Genomic DNA, 17,732 nt, shown 5'->3' on the forward strand with positions numbered 1-17,732 from the left:
TTATCAATCTGTCTCGGTTGTCTCTCTTTGTCACCCCTAAGAATTACATGTATAAAGTAATGCAATGGTTGAGCAAGAATTTATGCAAATTAAAGAAACTTAGCTTAGTTGTTAATTTTGACTTATACAGTCTGTCTCAGTTCTTTTTCGTTCAAAAGGGCACTACAGAGGAATTAGTAAGTAAATGGTTGTACAAACTAAAGAAACATAAGAATACAAAGAAAACTCTTTAATTATTTCTAAAATGTAGGGGAAAAAATGGTATGGGGTGGGGGAGAGGAACGCAAAAGACATAAATTGGCGGTAAAACCCGACATCTCCCTCGCAAATGCTCCTGCGGGCTGGATAATAAAATACTAAATAAATCAACTGATTTTTTTCTTGATTATTGAAATGAGCAAACATGCCGGAACTTTTATTTATTTTTTTCTTTTTGGGGGGGGGGGGCGGTTGCTGGTGACGCTGTAACCCGGATGCAAATGAGGTCCAATATCTTTAGTGTGGGGTGAAAAACTGACAATGGGCATGCGCATCGCGGAATGCTGGGAGCGCGTACGATAACGTTGCGGCAGAAGCGATGGACGTTGACCGCATAACGGACGCTGACCGCATGAAGAGCAGCCAGAAACAAGACAATTCTTGGAGATTCTAATCGAGGCTCAGAGCCGCCACATGGAGCCCTCGGACAATGGAGGGTGAAATCAATGTATGACAGGACAGGGGAAGGAATGGAGGCGCAGTATTAATCTGACCTCATTGCCGCCCTTTCTCTAATAATAAATAGTCCAACCACCACACACTGTGTCTCACCAAACTTGTGGTCAAAGAATCAGACCAGATCCTGACACGCGAACACGCAGCGCCCGGCTCCATTCTTTCCCTTTCCTTTACCTTTAATAAATTCTTGTACTCAACAATGAGCTCCCCCTACCCTTTCCCAGTTTTTTCACCCAGGGTCACGTGATTCGCCCGGAGGTCATCGCGGCGAGCGCATCCGCACGTGAGATGAAAGTGGACAGTTGTCTGGACACGCGCAAGAGGAAATTGGAGACAATGTCCAAAAACGGCTGCAAGTAGATTAGCTCCCATGGTCGGCGACCAATTTGCAAGTGGCGTCTGCTTTGAACTCTGATCCCGAGAACCTTGACCTTGTGGGATTATTGCAAGAAATCTACATTTTTGTGATAGTAAAGACAGCTTGTTTATTGAAGAACTCTCTTAAAAGGAGAAAACATAAAACAGTGATGAGTGGCATTTAGTAACGAGCAAAAGTCACACGGCGAAAAGAGAGCTGAATTAGGCCCCCAAAAGACATCACCTCTGTCTGCATCAGATGTGTCAAAATATGCATGAGGTAAATGGGTCTGAGATGCCACCTTAAACGAGCAAAAGTCACACGGCGAAAAGAGAGCTGAATTAGGCCCCTAAAAGACATCACTCTGTCTGCATCAGATGTGTCAAAATATGCATAGGGTAAATGGGTCTGAGATGACACCTGAAATAGTGCGCTCACCTTCACACTTCGGACTCGTGGACAATAACTAAATTTAAAGCAACGATCAGGTCAAATTTTTTGTTAATATAAACATAAATATAAACTTGATAATTGCTTAGTTTTCCCCATGTTTTCATTAGTAGGTAATAGCTTAGCTCTACCCAAGTATAACTGGTTAGTAATAGCTTAGCTCTACCCAAGTATAACTGGTTAGTAATAGCTTAGCTATGTTCAGATTTCATGGTTAGTAGGTTAATAGTTTAAAAAAAAAAGGAAAGTTCCCCTTTCAGACCGTGTGGTCTATAGGGCAGATGATGTAAAGGTCATCTTGTTCTGTGGCTAACAGTTAACGAGGGTGTCATGCGGCCAGCACAACGACCAACCGCCTTTACTTTTCCCCAACTGATGTCAGGTACCCATTAGAGCTGGGTGGACTCAGGGGCGCCCGAAGATCCCGAAATTAAAAATCCTAGTCTTCACTAGGATTCAAACCTCGGACCCCGGTTTGGAAGTCAAGCGCTTTACCGCTCATCCACCGCGCCTACAGGTTAGTAGTTAAGCAATACCAAAATTTTACTGGTTAGTGATAGTAACAGGGTCGGATTTACCGCAGTGGAATACTTGGTCTCACCCTTATGGGAGCCTCAACTTTTCAAATATAACATTGTTAACAATTTATGCTTATTAAATATCATGGGAAATGAGATTCAATTATGGGTACTCTATTTCCTTTTTTTTCTCTAATTAACATGCTTCTAGATTTACTAAATATATTAAGTGTTTTGCTTATATTGAAGAGGGTAAGGATCTACACAAAAATCCTGTCCAGGGGCCTCCATGTACTAAAATCCGGCACTAATTTATAGCTATATTTTTTTTTCAGAAAAAAGGACATTGGTCTGTACTTATTGTGGTAATACATTAAACAGGCAGAGTTAGCTATGGTCCACCAGTCATCAAAATATCCTCATTTTAAAAGCATCAAGTTCCAGTGGCGATAACTCTTAAACAAAGCAAAAAGTTTGCACTCCAGAACCTCCGGGTTTTGTTTTCTTGTTTCCCTTTTCTTCTTTCTTTCTTTTACATCGAAGAAATGACGCGGTGCGTAGAAGCTTGTCATAAATCTGTCGCGTTAATAAAGCCAAACTGTTCTGTTCTGTGGCGCAGAGAAAGAAAACGCCGACTTCGCGTCGAGTACTAACGACACGTTTCGTATCGCGGCGTTCGTCGCCCTATTTTAGGTCAGCCCAAAACCCGTAACTTCTGAGGAAGATACGTACAGTTTTAGCAAGAGACTGATTTTCAGCAAGGCCCGTAACTCTAAGCAAGGCCCGTAACTCTAAACAAAGCTCGCGAGTCTTTAGAATACAGTATAATGAAATCCGCAAATCCCTGCGCAGTCTCACTTAAAAGAAATAGTTCTGAAAAAGACTTAAGTTGGCATCGAGTATTTATCAGTCGGTTTAGAAAAAACTGCCGAGAAGAAAAAAAGTGATCATATCGTTGTAACTCTGTTCTTTTTTTGACGAGTTTTTAATCTGTATAAAAGTGTTGCAATAGCTGCATGTTTAGCTTCAAACATTTCCCGGGCAATGCTTCTCAGCCTGAACGTGGCGATCTGTTGGCAGCGTTGTAGGAGGAGACGATTAGGCCGCTAGCGGGGATGGAGGATAGCCCCCCCCCCCCAACCCGAAGTGTCACTATCCTCAAGGATCAGAGAATGAATATGGGAGAGTTTGCACGGTTTGCTCGGCCTTCGACCTTACTTCTACGCCGAGAGTCTTGGGATAAGAGCCATCGGTACTAGGCAAGTAAAATGGACAGTAAAATGGAGACGAGCTTCCGTGGAGCTAGTAGTACAAGAATCTAGCATTCAACTTTTAGAATGTCTGTACCGAAGAATCTCCAAGCCAGTAGTCTCAGAGCGAAATGTCTAACCAAGTATATATAAGTATATTTAATATATAAGTATAAATATATCACCTTTTTTTAATCACTCAAATGTCATTTTAAAGTCTTTTTCTTTTTTAATGGACTATACATTTTTTAAAAAATAAGCTATTCTCCCCATTGTCAGGGGCCTCAAGTATGTTCAATAATATTGAATGGACACCAATACCAGAAAATTGTATGCTTTTGATCTTTGACCACGGCAGACATCGTTTCCGGACAGCGGGAATCTCTTTTTGTCGTCTGCTCCTGAAGCTAGAACCGGAGGTAATAATTAGGACAGTCTTCCCGCGCGCGGGAATTACGTTGATTAATTATCTCCAACAGAAGTAAAATAAGAATGGCGTGTTTTTTTTTTTAAATAGTGTCTTGTTGGCGGGATTTTTATTTCTATTTCCTTGCTAGGAGACAGAGACACAAAGAGTTATGGATCGCGGGCTCACAAGAAAGACAATACCATATATCAAATATGTAGGCTACAAAGAATTAAATTCGATTTTCCCAATATCGCGCGGTATCTTACTCAACTCAAAAAGAATTACGCCAATTTAAATTTTAAACCTCGGGTTATTTTCCACATCCCCGACATGATCCGAGCTTTGCCTTGAATGAGAACACTCATAGCGACATCCACGTAAGACCTCTAGCAATGATAGATGGGGGCAAAAGCAGGAAATCCTCAATCAGTGTTCAGTTCATCGTATCTCCCTAATTCCAGCAGAATGAGCATGTTGAGGTTGATGATCTGCGGTTCAAGACCGCTTAAGATTTTTTTTTTTTTTTTGGAGGGATGGTCAGTACTGGGAATAAAATGAGCGATCACCTGACATTTCAATACCTCCTTTGTTAAAACCTGAGCCTTTATCGAAGTGATTTATCCCCTAATTACAGAACAGTTGACGTCCACCTACTAAGAATTGTTCATCTCTTCCTGACCAGTGGTCAGCGTCAAAGACATTCTCGGATACCCCCCATCGATGATGCTTGGATTTGAGAGAATGATTACGACGACCGGCTGATGAAGACTGACCAGTTGAAACAGGAACGCTTTGTGTTGACGCTGTTCCCAGAGAATCTAACATCCTTGAAAAAAAAAAAGCTGACCAGTAGTTGATAGCTCGTTTTTCCCTGGTCACTCTGCTTATTGTAAGGGATTAGTGTTGCAACCAGGAGCTTCAAACTGTCATTAGTGGCTCGGCGGGAGGGAAGAAAAGTACTGAGTGTCTGTATTACGTCTAGCTCTTGGTGACTGCAGACAGAAAAGGGATTACACCCGCCCCTTCATCGGCGTAGCGCAAATCATTTTCTGTAACGTTTAAAGCAAAAACCCCGGTGTGGGTGTAGGAAGTTTGTCTATATGTCTGGAGATTAGTAGAGATGTGTGTCTCTATATCTAAAGAAGTGTCATGTATGGAAAGTGTGTCTTTACATCTGGTAATGGAAAGTGTGTCTTTAGATCTGGTAATGGAAAGTGTGTCTTTACATCTTGTAATGGAAAGTGTGTTTTACATCTGGTAATGGAAAGTGTTTCTTTACATCTGGTAATGGAAAGTGTGTCTTTACATCTTGTAATGGAAAGTGTGTTTTACATCTGGTAATGGAAAGTGTTTCTTTACATCTGGTAATGGAAAGTGTGTCTTTACATCTGGTAATGGAAAGTGTGTCTTTAGATCTCGTAATGGAAAGTGTGTCTTTAGATCTTGTAATGGAAAGTGTGTCTTTAGATCTCGTAATGGAAAGTGTGTCTTTAGATCTTGTAATGGAAAGTGTGTCTTTACATCTTGTAATGGAAAGTGTGTCTTTACATCTAGAAACATTTCGTTTTACCATTTAATGAAGTATTGAGACTAAACGAAAGGTAAAAAAAACCCTGAGAGGTATGGGTTCCAATCAGTCATTGTTCTTTGGCTGGTTTGTCTCTATTTCTGACGCTGGCTATGCCATTACTATCTTTATTTAATAAAGACCTTGGACCAAAAAAAAATTCAAATTCATCTAGATATAAAAAAAACAACAACTTAAAACAAATTACTTCACGGTGGCAATTACAAATAAACATTATTGATATGAACCTTAAGCAAAGATCCATATTTAGTTTATCACAGAATTTAGAAAATCTCTGGTATGTTGTTTAGATAAAAGTTTGCTATTCCAATTTGTTAAGTTTCAAGTCCAAAGATGTCAACATTTGACAACTGAACAACGTCTTTAGGCTTCTAGTAAACTGCGATGTATGCACATTGGAGGCGCAGTGGCTGAGCGGTAAAGCGCTTGGCTTCTGAAACGAGGTCCAGGGTTCGAATCCTGGTGAAGACTGTGATTTTAATTTCTGGATCTTTACGGAGCCTCTGAGTACACCCAGCTCCAATGGGTACCTGACATTAGTTGTGGAAAGTAAAGGCGGTTGGTCGTTGTGCTGGCCACATGACACTCTCGTTAACCGTCAGCCACAGAAACAGATCATCTGCCCTATAGATCGCAAGGTCCGAAAGGGGAAGTCAAATTTACTTTTTATGCACATATTTCCGGGGGCGTATATCCAGGGGCGCATACAAAAAAAAAAGTTAAACTCACCGTGCCAGTCATTTTTCTTCTCCTGCATCAGGTGGTGGGTGGCCGCCTGCGACGGTGAATAGGCTGAAGGGTGAGCCAAGCCTCCCATGGCGGAGACCGTGGGCGAGTACCAAGGGTTGGGCCGGTGCCACCCCTGACCGTTGAGCAGACCCAGCTTGTCGTACATGGACCCTTGACCCAAGACCTTCTGGTTCTCACTGGCCAAGTTCCGTAAGACACGATTGATTGAAGAGACCTGTGTTAGAAGAAAACAATAGGCCGGGCGATGAACTTACGGGGATTGAGTTAGGTGATAAGTGATGGGGATAAGTGTTTGATATAGATGATTTAACTAGGTGATTCTTAAAGCTGATTGAGTTTCATTTCTAACACAACAGATTCTTTGTAAAATTAAAGAATTATGAGAATTGATTTATGTATATGATAAAGCCATGTATAAAAATAGTTAGAAAGACAAGCCGTCTGTAGAGAGACATAAATACAGACAAAGAAAAACAGACAAGGAGAGACAGCTTGAAATAATAGACATAGTGAAAGTCATAGACTGAAATATATGAAGACACCACAATAGATTAGATAGATAGCTAGATACATATATAGTGTCATACATACATACATACATAGATACATACATAAATATACATACATAAATAATTACATATTAGATAGATAGATAGATAGATAGATAGATAGATAGATAGATAGATAGATAGATAGATAGATAGATAGATAGATAGATAGATAGATAGATAGATATTTGTTATTGTATTTTCAAATGCCGTGCCTCACATAAAACACAAACTCTTCACCAACATGTCAAATAAAACACCTTAGACTCCGTCTGGAATTCGAGTATGACACTTTCATGTTGACTCCAGTTTGAGGACACGGATGAGGAGAGGGGGGACGCAGCGGTATGACAATATGACAAGTGTCATACGCAATCGTCATGACAGGAGGACACGTTGGCAGTGTCAGTCATCGGCTGCTGTCTTGTTAGCCTCAACAAACATACAAATGACACTTGGCCGGAAACATGGACTGTACATTTTTTTTTAAATTATTTTTATTTTAGCTGTACATGGGATCATGGTTAGGATCATGGTTAGGATTATGGTTAGGGTCATGGTTAGGATTATGGTTAGGGTTATGGTTAGGATTATGGTTAGGGTTATGGTTAGGATTATGGTTAGGATTATGGTTAGGATTATGGTTAGGGTTATGGTTAGGATTATGGTTAGGATTATGGTTAGGGTTATGGTTAGGATTATGGTTAGGATTATGGTTAGGATTATGGTTAGGGTTATGGTTAGGATTATGGTTAGGATTATGGTTAGGATTATGGTTAGGGTTATGGTTAGGGTTATGGTTAGGTAGATCGCGGCGATGGTGGATGTTGTGGACACTGTTGACTAAGTATCCTTAAGAGGGTAGGGCGTACCTTGATTATATCAGCTCACACAGTTTTGTGTAACCTTTTACATACATCAGCACACGCTAACACACACACACACACACTCAAATGATGGAAATTAGCCCTTTCATCGTTTTCTACTTTCTTTTCTCTTTTTGTCTCTTTTTTCTTTTTCCTTTTTGTCTCTTTTTTCTTTTTGTCTCTTTTTCTAAATTTCTTTTTACTTTTTTAACTCTCATTGAATATATCTTTTTTTTCATCTCTCTGAGTTTCTCACTCTGTATTTCTCTCTCATTCTATCTCTCTCCTACTCTCTCGCCATCTTTCCCTCTCCGGCTCTCTATCTCTTTATTTCATTCGTTCGTTTTCTCACTCTCTTTTTCTCTCTCTCTGTCACTCATTCTATCTCTCTTTCTTTTTTTCCCTTTCTTTCCCACTTTGGTCCGTCCAACTATTTTTTTAAATTCCCAAATAAATTACCCATTAGGAAATCTGCTGCCAACATTGTTGTTTTTTTTAATTTTGGAACTCACAGTCCCAACCAGAATCCATTTTGAATTAGCTAGGTGTAGAGTTGGCAAGTTAATAGACCAGTGCTCTGGTTTTCTGTAGGTTACTGCCCAAATCTCACCTGCCAGGTCTACCTCAAAATAAGCAAAAAAACAAAACAAAAAAAAAAAAAACAACATTCACACGATATAAAAAAAAAATAAAAAAATTCTGGATTACATGCAAGACGAGTTTCTTTTAGGGGAGGGGGGTGCACAATGGCGAGGGTGCGCAACAAGGTGGCTCCTTGTAGAAGATATACCATTCGTACAACCGCTAAGCTTGACATGGAAAAAGTTTATAGTGGGGGGCGAAAGAAAGGCTTAGCCCGTCGCCAACTTGGAGACGAAATCTGCACGTCCCAGAGGTCGAGTTCCTGTCGGATGTCAACAACAACTACATTCGTGAATGGATGGACTTTCTTTTTTTTTCTCTTTTGGCTTGATGAATATATTTATGCGCGTTTTGCTGAAATTTATCTTTTTTGTTTCAAAACTAGATCCAAATGCTAAATATGTGCGTTTAAAATATTTTTACCCCCCCCCCAAAAAAAAAAAAACAAAAAAAAAAAAACATTTTTACATGTAGATAATTTGTTTGTCCAGTGGATAAATGTGTTATTAGAAAATGAATAAGAGTGGTCAACTTGTAGATGTAGCATTACCATGTTAAATATTCTATGTCTCCTTCACCTTTGTTAATCATTTGTCCCGTAGTGTAAATTTGCTAGTGGAACATAATACGTTTTATGTAGGCATTACAAATTATACTAGTTACAGGCTTTGACAAAATGCAATTCCAGACACTTGTCACACCCATGGAAAGGGTTTATTCTTTATGTCTCAGAACCCTGAAGCTCTGCCAGCATTGTCCAAGATTAGGTCTATGTCAGGAGATTAATGAAATGCGTGCAGTATAGAAGCATATCTGAAGAATAGCGTTAAGTATAAAGTATATGAGTGTATATGAAGTATGTCTGAAGTATCCTAATTGGTCTGAAGTATTTGAATATGTCTGAAGTATCTCGAATTGTCTAAATTATCTCGAAATGTCTTCACTGTTGTAAATTGTCTGGGGTATCGTTCTCTGTCGTCTAAAATGTTTTACACCTAAATATGCGGTTGAGTAGCTAAAACCGTTGGGCTATCTATCAAGGAGGCTCAAGCTTGAATCCCAACTCGAAATTAAGCGTGGTCGAGAGGCTAAGTGCGCTTGAACTTGGCTTGCCTTGGCTCGAGGTTCGACGCCCGACACGGGCAGAGTTGTGTTTACTGAGCGCCTGAAGGCAGCACGGAAAAACCTTCTCCCAGATACCCCCTCCCGCCCCCTCCCCCACTGGTCCACAAATGAGATTGGACCAAAGCGTTCTGAGCATGCTTTAAGCATGAAAGTAGCGCTATATAAAAGCCATAATTTATTTATTTTATTTATTAACTGTGTTTGTTGAGTGCCGTTAGACAGCACTGAAACCTTCTCCTAGATACCCCCTCTACAAAAGGTCACAGGTCCACAAAAGAGATCGGACCATAGCGCACTGAGTATGATTTTAGCCTGAAATATGCGCTACTCAAGCAATCGGAACAAAAATAGTTAGAGAGAAAAAAAAAAGAAAAACAAACAAACATATCAGAACGTGAAACAAAATTCTTAAAAAAAAAAAAGAAACTTCAGACCGCCATCTTTGTGAATGTCGAACGCCCCACACTACGTCATCAGTGTACGTTGACATGAAAATTTCAGCCTCCAATCATGCACGTACCTCCCCTCTCGCCAGCTGACCTCCAGCTAGACTGCGTCTCTCCCTCCAGAGCCAGACCAGGGTCATTAAGGGCCAGCTCACGTCAACTTCTTCAAACTCGTTGGAGCCACTGGGGCGGAAAGAATGAGTGAACCTTTGGGACTAGTGGAGGCGGGGGGGGGGGGTGTCACCTAGTCTGTTTTCTGAATGTCTGGCTTTATATAAGAGTGCTTGGTAACTTACATGTGCACTGTCTTGTGCACTTTCTCACTTTGGTCTCAGATGATTATTTCTCATCAACACAGACAATCATACACTTTCTCATCCCTAATTCTGCTGCTTCTTTTTTTTTGTTTCACTCCCATTCTCTCTTTTATGAACACTCTCTTACTTTCTTTCTCGAATTCTTTCTTTTACCATTACTCTTTAAAGCTTTTTTTTTTCTTTTTGCACCCTCTGTCTCTCTGTTTCTCTCGCTCTCTCTCTCTCTCTCTCTCTCAATCATATTTCAACAAACGTTTTCTTTTTTTTTGTTGTTGTTGTTGATTTCTTTACATCACTAAGCTAGGGCCTACCTACTTCTTTTGAAACCTAACACTCTCTTTTTCCTTTTTTTTTTTAAAGCTAACCAAATTCTTACACACCGAACTAAAAACAATAAAAATATAAAATAATCACTGATTAATTACAGCAATTATTTATCCAGTTAGTTGAATGTACCAATTATATATTATAACAAACTATTATACATTGTGGATAGTACAGTTTAGAAGTCTGATATATGTAAACTCTAAAAAATATAGAGGAGAATTGATGAAAACCATAACTGTGTACAAGTTGTGTATAATTATGTAGATCCATACACCATAGCAGCTTGTTCTTATATGAAATACAAATGCATATCCCAAAAGAAACCTTTTTTTTCTTTGATTAAACATTGTCAATGGATACCATCGCAGGCTAACTTTTATGACTTCCCATTTGCATGTTAGATTTAAAATGCGCATTACAAGGTATCTGGTAATTCTACTAGATCTCTGAAATCTCATGGCGTCAACTGAAGATCAGCTAACTGGAGTTTCTTGGGGAACAAATTCTCTCAACATTAGACCTTATAGGAACCTCTTTTTCGTATATAAAAAGCTACTTAACGAAAGCAGAATGGCTGCTGAGGGGAAAGGTCCAGAACAGAGTCCGAGGGCAAAGTGCTGTTGCGGCCCAATCCTCCACTGGGAGTCAAAAGTCAAGTCATATGGTGATTTTAAATGTTCAACTAGTTACCGTAAATGTGTAGCGAGAATTGGCCTCTTTAGTCACAAGGTGAGGTTCACCAATTCCAAAACGTAAAATGCCAGCTATATTATATCATCAAAGAAAATGAAAAGAATGCCATAGCCCAAATATAACACTATATGCCATTTTATGCAGTCTTAAGTGTGAAACATTCAAATATGCTGGTGAGCGAACGAGAGCACTTCGATATGGATCCTTCGTTCATCTTAATTAATCACTTCATTGCCCACGGATTCCATACACTTAATGAATGGATTCGAATCCCACTTCAAAGTAAAGATTTTGATGTATCGATTTAAATGTCATCCAATGCTGAGAACAGGGTGGCGATCGCACCCAGAAAAGCTCTCTCTCTCTCTCTCTCACTCACACACACACAAATACACAAACACGACACCGCGCATTAACAAAAAAAAAAAGTACTCGCGATTAGAAAATAACGTCGGATAAACTATTTAATTATTTTAATTGGTCACAATAAAGCGATTACGTCATGTCAGGGAGATTAGCGAGCGAAGGGTCTCCCCAGAGAGACAAAACAATCTTACTACAAAAAAGGAATGCAAAAAGAGGGGGAGACATCAGTTGGAGGGGGAGGGTTGCGGTGGAAAGAGGGGGCTAACACATAAAAGCAGGTGGAAAGGGTAGGGATGGGGGGGGGGTCCCTATTATGAAATTGGTTTGCTGGGTTTTAAAAAAAGTGTGGTGGGGGGGGATTGAATAAGATAGGGTGGTAGAATAGAATGGTTTTTCCCTCCAATTTGTCTCAATTAGAAGGATGTATGATCCGCGAGACACAGGAGCTTTAAGACTGAGGGAAATGATGGGTATCACTGACTTTAACAATGACGGGGGGGACAGGCCGAGAGGACAATAGAGATGTCACCGAGCCTGGAACAGGAGCCGCTGCCCCATGCTGGGCGCGCAGTGGGGGCGCCGACGATACCGCGGAGGGGGATGAAGGGAGAAATGACTTTGAAATTAGTCCTGGCTCAGGAGGGGGCCCCGTTTTCCTGGGGACCGGCGTGGGTGAAGAGATGGCAATCTCGGGGGTTTCTATCTCTTCGCTGATAGAGATAAAGTTCGAAACTCTTTTTTTTTTTCTGTGATATTTTTCTCTTTCAGTTTTCTTATACCGGATTAGCTTCCCTTTGATGTCGTTGTTTTGAAGACGCCGTGGACGGTGTCACTGACTAGGGCGCTGACGGGGCGCGGACGTAGGTTGATGCGGTGGTGTCATGATAGCTGATCCTTGTTACCCCACTTTTTTTTCCGTTTTTTTTTCCGCTTTCGGTATATAAGAAATTATGACTAAGAGAGGCGGCCCCTATCAAGGGAAGCTGCCAACGTGTCTATTGTTATAATTCTGTTATGATGTCGCCCCTGGCAAGGTAAAGTTGATGACGACAGTGAGGTGAGTCCAAAAGAGAGACAGAAGGCGGCACATCTGCATGCGCAGTGCAGGTGGCAGGTGATTTGCAAAATAGCAACCCTAAAAGCAAAATAATTTTGGCATTTTTGGTAATGACTTTACGACTTCCGTTTTGGGTCTGTGTAAAGTGATATATGATTTGAATTTGTTAGAAGCTAATATCTTCGTCCACACTGACAAGTGTTAACATTAATCACAATGCTAAAAATCTGTACAATTCAAATGTCTAGATTACCGATAGGGTCGCAGACATTCCATAAAGGGGCGACGTAATCTTTTTTTTTTTTTTTTTGATTTATTGAACAATATCAATTGAACAAGATCTAGGCCTATTGAAAAAAAAAAATCTAATGAACAAGATATACAAAACACTGTCGATTGAACAAGGCATATGCCTTTTGAACAAGATCTATTGGATTAAAATTAAAATTAAACGTGGACCGTTGAAAATCTATCTTTAAGATATCTCAAATAAATTTAAATAAGATCTTCTGAACAAGCGCTAGAAAACGAAATCTATTGAATAAGATCTTTGAACAAGATGTATAAGATAAGATAGGAATAAAAAAAAAATATTACGATAGATGAAATTAAAAGGATTTTTATAAATCAGGCGTGAGATTTTCACACACCAATTCCTCGTCCCCCTCTACTCTTGTTTTTTTTCCCCTCTCACTGAGCAGCGTACTGTTTCATAGACAGCCCCCCCCCTTTCTCTCCATCTCACCCGTTCCTATTTATCTCAAGCATCGTCCCGGATTAAGCCGCCCCCCCCCTTTAATGTCGCAAAACTAAAAACTTTCTTTCTTTCATTTTTTTCCCCTAAGCCATTAATTCCCACCATTGGATGTGTCAATGGATTTGTTCCATTAAAAAAAAAAAGGGTTTTGGAAGCAGACGATAAATTTGAGCGGGAACGAGCGCTGCAGGAGGGAGATGGAAGTCGCGGGATGGATAAGATGATGTGGAGGGAGGGTGGGGGGAGGTGGAAGATGAGAGAGTGGATGGTAATACATGTTTCGCAAACTTGTAACGGATGACTGCGGAAGAAAACACAGAGGTATCAAACCGTGACATGCTGTGACGTGTCCGAGCGATTCTCAATCTATCAATCAAAGTCGACACCTTTTTTTTTTCTGTCCTTTTTTTTTTCTCTTGTTTTTTTTTTTTTTTGAGTCAAAATAGAATAGTCACACACACACACACACACATTCTTATTCAACAGCTTTCATGTCTCTTTTCCCCCCCCCCCCATCTCTACTTTCCTCTCTTTCTCTCTTATCTTATCTTATATAATACAGACGTTACTTCAAAAAAGAAGATGATTACGTCATGCCTATTAACCAATGACCACCCACTCCCACGTGACTTTAACAGATATGTATTAGGATTTTGATAATAACCTAAACAATGTCAAGGACGCTCAATGGAACTTCAATGTTGCCAACTCATCACAAGACAATGAGCTACAAACGGAAAGGCTTAGAAACTATAGATCTGCATTGCTCAAAAGTGCACAGAAATTAAGATATAACTTGAAAAAAAAAATTTATCAAAACATTTTCTTCCTTCTGTACACCAGATACACCAAACTGCTAGCTATTCTTAGTGTTCTAGAAATAGATCAAGATCTACACGTCTAGTTTGCTATATATGTGATGTCTCAAGCTGACAGAGAATATAAACAATGAATTAATCACTTGGTGATTTTTTTTTTATTTTTTATCCAGTACCGTTCTCTCTTCTCAAAGAAAGACTCTTGAAATCTTGAGTTTTTAGATTTAAATCTAAACTGATTGGAGGGGGGTGGGGTAGATGAATGACAAAGAAGCAGTGAAATAGAATATCAACACTAAAACGACATTATCATTATTCTTATTCTTATCATTATTCTTATCATTATTCTTATTCTTATCATTATTCTGTAGATGTTTGACATGTGCGGGATGCGCCTTACGAGGTGAAGATTATTACCATCCAAAACAAAAACGAAAACAAAACAAATCTACGAAGTGGTCCAACATTCGGTAACAGGGTTTTGGACAGGAAACACATCAAAATACGTTTTAACAAAAGGCAATACATTCTTTATACATCTTATAGAACCATTATTTTGCTCTTGATAATTAATGAATGCAAGATTTTTTTTTTTTAAAGGTTCTTTTTTAAATTATTTTCATTTTTTAAATTGAAAAATTGTAACAGTCAAACTAGAGTTTTCCCAGTGTGGCCAACGAGCTAGCAATTTTTTTCCCAAACGATATACATACACCAACTGTCAAATTTATAGGAAAATCGTCAGAGCCGTTTTCGAGATCCGCTTCCATCCAGGTTTTTGACCCCACACCTTTAAAAGTTTCCAGAAAGGTATTGTAAAATAAATAAAATACTTATAGATTATTTGTATTTTTTTTTTTTTGGTTCTGGGTAAAAGAAAAAAACAGTTAAACATTTTAAACAATAGAAGCAATAATAATAATAATATAAATAATAATGATAATAGCAATAACAATAATAATAGCAATAGTAATGGCAATGTTTTCTTTAAACAATAACGACACAATAAAGTAAACATTTTCTTGCTGATATTCTCTGATCTTCCTACGCTTCAGTTTCCCGTAAGTTCTCCAGTCGATACTACTGCTGTGCTATTATGCGAGCTTCAAACTACCCAGCTAGCCCCCCCCCCCCTCCCAGTCTTATTATTTCCCCACTCCTCCTTTCTCGGGCCGTGTTCTCCAACCATCCAATTTCTTAGTCTACCTCCCCTCCTCTATCTTCCTCCCTCCCTCGCACGTTTTTTTCCCCTCCGCCTTCCCGGAAGAAGTGAGTATTCACGGAGTGTACTCGAGCGTACGGAACATTTTTGGACATGGGACGGGCCATTCCTTCCTCGACACGAGGACTCTCCTTTCTAGTGAGTCCCTCCATCAGCTCCAGCCCTGGTCTTCCCTTCTCCACTGGTCGCATGAAGAGAAAAAGTGTCCTAATGAACGGTTCAAGTTTAAGGCTCAAAAATGTAGGTCAGTGCTTTCCCCCTTGCTTTCAAATAGTGGAGATTTTCACCATAAAGTAAACAATGTCAAGGGCGCTAAACTGAAAGTTACTGTTTCTAACTAAATAAAAAAGAATTTGGTTACAATTGAAACAATATTTCAACGTCAGGCTGCCTATCTTCGTATCTAATCTTCTTTATTATCGCTAATTAGTTGCCCATTTGTTTTCAAATGGGTTTTAAGTCATAGAGTGAAAGTCCTTCATCCATATTGAGCTGTTATAAACGGGAGAGCTTAGAATATTTGATTCTGCAGTGTTAACAAAATGCACACAAATATCCCATACCATTCAAAAAAAAAAAAAAAAAAACAAGGTTAAAAAAAAAAAACCCTCAAAATCGGCCCCGAAGTGGTCCGCCCAGGCAGGTAAAAAGGCAGGTTTCAATATTTTCAGAAAGAATATTAAAATGAAATTATATCAAAGGCAAATGACAGAGAAGAATGGAGCAAGAAGGTTGACAGATCTTGTGTGGTGCCCTGAAGGGTCCAGCAGACCAAGAGACAGGTCAAAGTGAAGAAGTTCGATTTGAACCTGGCCTAACAAATGTTATATAATGATTATCTAATTGATCTACTTGTTCTGTAAAGGTCAATCTCTTATTCGAAATCTCAAGAAAAAAAAAATCCATTAAAAAAATATACCCTTCGTTTAAATCAGTGTTCAATAATATGATGTCGCGCTGAAGTTTACCCGATAATATGAAAAATTACTTATTAATTGTTATTTTAAATTATGTCCAACTTATATGCAGACCAAATAGATTTTTTCTCTTTAAAAAAAGAAAACATATTTTTATGTAGATGTAGTAGTGAGTATGACAGAACTAACTTAACTTAATACAAATGTAAAACACTTTTTTTTTTACAAAAAATCTAAAACTTTTACTTAAATTTTATTAAAATATGGTAAAATGTTATCCTCACTACTAAATAGCCCCCCCCCACACACACACTATTTGTTACTATTATTAGTGAATAGTTGTAAAAATGGTGTATTTTTATGTCTAAAATATCGTGATGTAGGATTTTCAATCTTTTCTAGTTTACGAGATCTAAACGGGACGGACGGACAGACAGACCACACAAAACTATTAGCGTCTATTCCCTTTTCGGGAGCCGCTAAAAACATAGCTCATCTACACTTCCTTTACTTTGTACACCGGATGCACCCAAAGGCTAACTATTTATAGTTTTTCCGCCATGTATGAAAATGCATAATAAGAAACAAAAAAAATATAACATATATAACTTGGCACCACACGTTCATTGAGGACCTCAGAGCAGTGGACAACAGGTGGAAAGAGGCTTCACACATTGCCAGAGACAGATCTTTTATTGGAGACAGCTTGCAGACCAATGCGCTAAACGGCGCGGGATGATTTAAGTCTAAGTAAGATATATCAGCTATAGAAGTTATATAATCATATTATATCAGCTACAGAAGTTATATTATCATGATACATCAGCTACAATAGTTATATTAACCTGATACATCAGCTACAGAGGTTACATTATCATCATACGTAAGCTACAGTAGTTACATTATCTCGATGCATCAGCTATAGAAATTACATTAGATAATATTATATCAGCTACAAAAGTTATATTATCATGATACACCAGCGACAGAAGTTATAGCCTATTACGATGACAAATTCAGTACAATAAATACTACCAGCGTTCTGTACCCTTTGATCAGATAAGCTATGTTAGTGTAAATTGAATTCATTATATATGATCTTAGGTATCCCCACCTTTTAGATGTTCCATCTCTATAGAGTCCAATATTGCCATATGTTCATGTTGCTACCCCGCGTCGAACTGGGTGCCTTTATCAACCTCAAACATGGCAGCGGACCCAGGCGGAGCTGAATTTTCTCTATTCTCAATGAAATTGTGGGGATAATGGCGCCCTCGTTTGAATTTCGTGTGTAATGGCGCGAAAGTAAATGTCCCGCTCCGCTTTCCAAACAAAAAAACAGTTTTTCTATGATCTTTTTGGAATACTCTAATATCTTAATTTTTTTTTTTTTTTGGTTTTGTTTTCGGCGTTGCGTAGTTTTGTGCAGCCCAACAATGAATGTTTTTAGACTGTTCGCTTGCAGGGCGCCTCAATGAAGGTGTCATAAAGAGACGAATCAGATCATAAATTACATCTGGCTGAATCAAAAAAATGACGGCCATTAGGGGGGCGCCACTGCACGCCGGACGCAGTTGACTCTTCAGCTTAC

General features: G+C 39.1%; 1 protein-coding gene across 2 annotated transcripts in view; it reads right to left on the reverse strand.

Moving 5' to 3' along the window:
* Positions 1-17,732, reverse strand: part of LOC106055228 (paired box protein Pax-6-like) — a 111,370-nt gene that overhangs the window by 8,835 nt on the left and 84,803 nt on the right. For both annotated transcript variants that reach the window (XM_056044551.1, XM_056044552.1), the window contains exon 6: positions 6,020-6,254. In XM_056044551.1, coding sequence (XP_055900526.1) covers positions 6,020-6,254 — 235 coding nt within the window. The remainder of the gene's footprint in view (positions 1-6,019; positions 6,255-17,732) is intronic.

This window comes from Biomphalaria glabrata, chromosome 10 (genome assembly GCF_947242115.1).
Source record: "Biomphalaria glabrata chromosome 10, xgBioGlab47.1, whole genome shotgun sequence".
Classification (NCBI taxonomy): domain Eukaryota; kingdom Metazoa; phylum Mollusca; class Gastropoda; family Planorbidae; genus Biomphalaria; species Biomphalaria glabrata.